General features: G+C 29.9%; 1 protein-coding gene across 1 annotated transcript; it reads left to right on the top strand.

The window, feature by feature from the left end:
- Nucleotides 1-341: 341 nt before the first annotated feature.
- LOC105846103 (extracellular calcium-sensing receptor) lies at nt 342-3,116 on the top strand. Its single transcript, XM_065793897.1, has one exon. It carries the CDS (start codon nt 419-421, stop codon nt 2,975-2,977), a length of 2,559 nt encoding a protein of 852 aa, XP_065649969.1. The 5' UTR covers nt 342-418; the 3' UTR covers nt 2,978-3,116.
- The last annotated feature ends 1,434 nt before the right edge of the window (nt 3,117-4,550 follow it).

The raw sequence follows: 4,550 nt of genomic DNA, 5'->3' as shown, positions 1-4,550 counted from the left end.
GATTAAATTATACAAGTAAGGCTTAGTTGATTGTTTCTGAAAAATATGTTCATTTGATAGCTGTATTTATTAAGTTGTTTATGTGGTAAAGTTATTATTTAATTATAGTTTATTTACAGTTGAATTTATTTATAGTTGTTATTAATAATCGTTTAACTATCAAGAAGCATTTTGGAAAAAGTCTTTTTTTCTTTTTTCAAAACTAATGTTAATGCTGTTATAACTTTTCAGAGAACAGCTGAATACTTAATGTTAAAAATGAAAAAAAAAGAGAGTTTTTTTTTCTTTTTCTTTTTTTTTACTTTATTCTTAAAAATGTTTTATAATTTAACAATAAAGTTGCTATTATTTCTTAAAATCTAATCCTTAATAATGATATCATTTTTATAAAAACTTCATTATTAGTGCTTTTAATAAAATGCCATGGAATTTTGCGCTCTGTTCACTATTTACTTCTTTTATAACAATTTTATCGATTTCGACAGCAATTGGTGATCATAGTAAATGCTCTGAAGTTCCGATAGAATTGAGTGATACAGAAAATTCATCCGTGATTATAGGTGGAATGTTTCCAGTACATTATTGGGATGAAAAAAGTAAAACCTACGCGTTAAACAAACCAGGACTTTTATGGGTTGAAGCCATGATATTTGCAATTAATGAAATAAATAGCAGAATTGACTATTTACCAAAAACAAAATTAGGATATCGTATACAAGACAGCTGTAATGACATAAATATTGCCATCGAATCCGCATTAGAACTAACCCAAGGCTTTATTCCATACGAAGAAGTACATGATAACTATATATGCCAATGTAATTATAATACTACAAAAGCAATTGCATTAGTTGGCGATGCAGCTTCTGCAACTTCTACAAACATAGCAGCTATTTTATCTTCAAGTGGAACTACTCAAATAAGCTACTCAGCCACATCTACTGATCTCAACGCAAAGCAGTTATTCCCGACATTTTTAAGAACAGTAGCTCCTGACAATCTTCAAGCGGGTTTAATCGTTGATTTATTAGTGCTCAATAACTGGACATACGTAAATGTAATAGCATGCGATGACGACTATGGTAGAGTTGGTTTTAACGAAATTTTATCTATATTAAAAGAGAAAAACGTGTGTATTTTTATTCAAGAGATTTATGATGTAAAAGGTGATTCGAGTGGAAACATAACAAAAAGAGTTGTTCAAAGACTTAATATAGAAAAACAAGCAAGCGTTATAATTCTTTGGTGTCAACGACCTGAAGCAATTCAATTTTTAAGAGTAGCAGAACAAATGCGTTTGCACAATAAAACATGGATAGCTACAGAAACATATGGTTCTAGTGAAGAAGTTTATAAAATAGATCCTAATGTTGTTAGAGGAATGTTTGGAGTAATTCCAATGCAAGTAAGATACGAGCCATTTGAAACCAGGTTAAAATCTATGACACCGGATTTGGTGTACAAAAATCCATGGATTAACGAATATTGGAAAGAAAAAAGCTGTGAAGCTAGAAACGCGACAACTTGCAAAAACATTAATTTGAGTGACCTACCTAAGAGCAAATACGTAGAAGTTTTTCATGCTGTTCAATCAATTGCTTTTGGACTGCATGCTTATATTAAATCAGAAAACCCATATACTATTGAAACTAAAAAACTTTTTTCATATATTAAAAATGTAAATTTTTCGGGTATAAATAATTTATCAGTTTCATTTGATGCTAATGGAAACCCCAGGGATGCAGGTTACTCTATAACTAACTTGAAGGTAGATCACCATTCTAATTCAACATGGCAAGTAATTGGTTTTTGGACTAAATCATCAGGTAAAATAGTTTTTACTTCGAATGAGCAAATAAATTTTGCAGGAGGTTTATTAGAACCACCTGTTTCATCTTGCAGAGAAATATGCAAACCTGGTTATTTTAAACATTCATTTGAAAATGCATGTTGCTGGCAGTGTGTAAGATGCGGAAAAAACAGTGTTCAATCAAAATATGGACAGAGTAGTTGTAAAATTTGCCCTGATGACAAAATAGTAAATACTGAAAAAACATTATGTGTTTCGCCTAAACAAATTTTTATGAAACCTGATAGCGAAGAAGGTATTTTCTTACTAATTTGTTCAACCATTGTATTTTTATTTGTGGTATACGTTGTGTACATATTTTATAAACATGGAGAAACACCAATTGTGAAAGCGTCAAACAAAAACTTATCTTTATTGCAACTTGGAAGTATTATTTGCTTGCTAATGCTGCCATTTCTTTATTTTCAAACGGAAAATACGAAATACAGGTGCGGAGGCCGTCTAATTTATTTTGTTTGCTTTAGTTCTATAACTATATCTGTAACGTTTACAAAAGCTGATCGATTATTACGGATATTCAACAACAGTAAATCAGGTTGTTTGACAAAAAACAGTATTTTAAAAACAAATAAAGTGCAGTTTATGACAGTTGCAGCTCTAACTTTATTAGGTATTTTAATATGTATTGTTTCTTACTTTGCTTTTCCTATTGAAGTCTGTGACAAAAAAAAGATGGAAGAAGAAGAAGAACCGCTAACTGTTTGCTACTGCGCCGGTTCCTACGACTCCATTCTATTTTTAACAATTGGATATGTAGCAGTAATAGCACTAATTTGTGGAGTATATGCATTTAAAGCACGAAACTTACCTGAAACTTACAATGAAGCAAGATTAACAAGCTTTGCAATGTTTATATTTTTATTATCGTGGCTGATGTTTGTTCCTATATACTTAAGCACAAAAGATCAACAACAAAAACTTTCAGTTTGGTGTTTTATGTGTTTTTCATCTACGACATGCTATGCTTTTATCATGTATTCACCAAAAATATATTTTATTTTCTTTAAAACGGAAGAGAATACAAAAGATAGGTTTAGAGCCAAAATTCACCAACCAAAATCTACATTTAACGCATCAACAAATGAATTTGAAATTCAAGAAAACTAAATTTTTAAAATTGAATTATAACCTAAATAGTTAGATACAGTCAAATATTCGTTTAAATAAAAAATGAAGAGAAATAATTAAATTAAAAGTCAATTAATTAATAATTAGTTTTATTAAAGTTGAAAGCAAAGTTGATAAATCGTCCCCTTAGTATTATCTTGTTCTATCTACAAATGTAATAAATAAAATATTCTATTTTATGTAAAATAAATACAAAAAAAGATTATTTATAAATAAATACAATGTTCAATGTAATATAGTATAATATATTATATTAAGTAGAACATTGCATTTATTTATATACATACATTTTTTGCATTTATTTTATATATTAGATAGAACATTTTATTTATTACATTTGTAGATAGAAAGGTAATACTGAGGGGACGAAATGGCTTGAATCTTTTCGCCCCCACATTTCTTACGCAGAAGTCGGCGGCTGCCTCCCAATACACCTTTAAAATAAAATGTTCTTTCTTTCACCTCCAGTGGCTTCCGCCTTTGTAATAGCAGCCACAGCCAGAGTTTTATTTGTAGGCAAAATGTTTTAGTGGCAGACGCCAATAAGGAGGCGGAAGCCATTCGTAGCCGCCTCCAAATAAAATTTTGGAGGAAAAATCATTCGGAGGCCGTCTTTAGTGGCCTCTGCCTCCCAGCTGGCTGCGGCCACTAAATTGGAGGCGGAAATATTTGCCTCCCGCCGGCGGTTGTAATGAAAAATATTTTAAATTTTTATAAAAAGTAAAACTTATTTTTAAAAAATAATTTTTTTGCAAGTAAAAAGATATTTTCAAAAATTTTTATTCACTTGTAAATAGGTTGTGTCGAATTTTTACCGTTAACAAACAGTATCATATTCACAACTACCTACAATTCAAGTGCGCAAGGTTTTAAACTAGTCTTAATTAATAGTTATTAGTATAACGACTATGTTATATTTAAACGGTATAAGATATGAGGTAACAGTTGGACACCACTTCCCAGTGGGCACAGGACCTAAATAAGACGTTTTTTGAACGTTCAAAAGACGTCCAAAACGTTTAAAAGACGTTTACAAAACGTATTTTTTACGTCCTGCGCCCACTGAGTTTTTAGTGAAAATTTAAAATTAATAATTTCTATTGACGTCATCTTTGGTTTATCTTTTTAGCGGCTTTATATTAGCATTATTTTAGGTCTCAGTTATTCAGTTTGAAATATAACGAATAGATTATTACTCAACTTGCCAAGTAAATAAGGAATTCTTAATATATGAGAGGGTCAGAATTCTAAAAAAGTGAACAATTTTTAATTTTTTAATATTTACAAATTCGTAATATATACTAGAATCTTTACAAAGTAAGTAAAATTTTAAAAAAAAAATCACAAAGTTACGTTATACAAAAAATATATATACAATAAAACTGTAAAGTATTTGAAATTACTTAAAAGAACGCAGAATACATGCAGAAGACCGTCTTGAAGACATGCAGAAGACCGTCAGAAGACAGTCTTGTCATCAAGAAACAGCTATGCGTTAAAATAAGTTTATATTTTAAAAAAAAAGGTTTTCAGTTTTCGGCAGAATGAAAAT

This window comes from Hydra vulgaris, chromosome 03, assembly GCF_038396675.1.
Source record: "Hydra vulgaris chromosome 03, alternate assembly HydraT2T_AEP".
Lineage (NCBI taxonomy): Eukaryota > Metazoa > Cnidaria > Hydrozoa > Anthoathecata > Hydridae > Hydra > Hydra vulgaris.
This window is presented reverse-complemented; position numbering and strand designations above follow the sequence as displayed.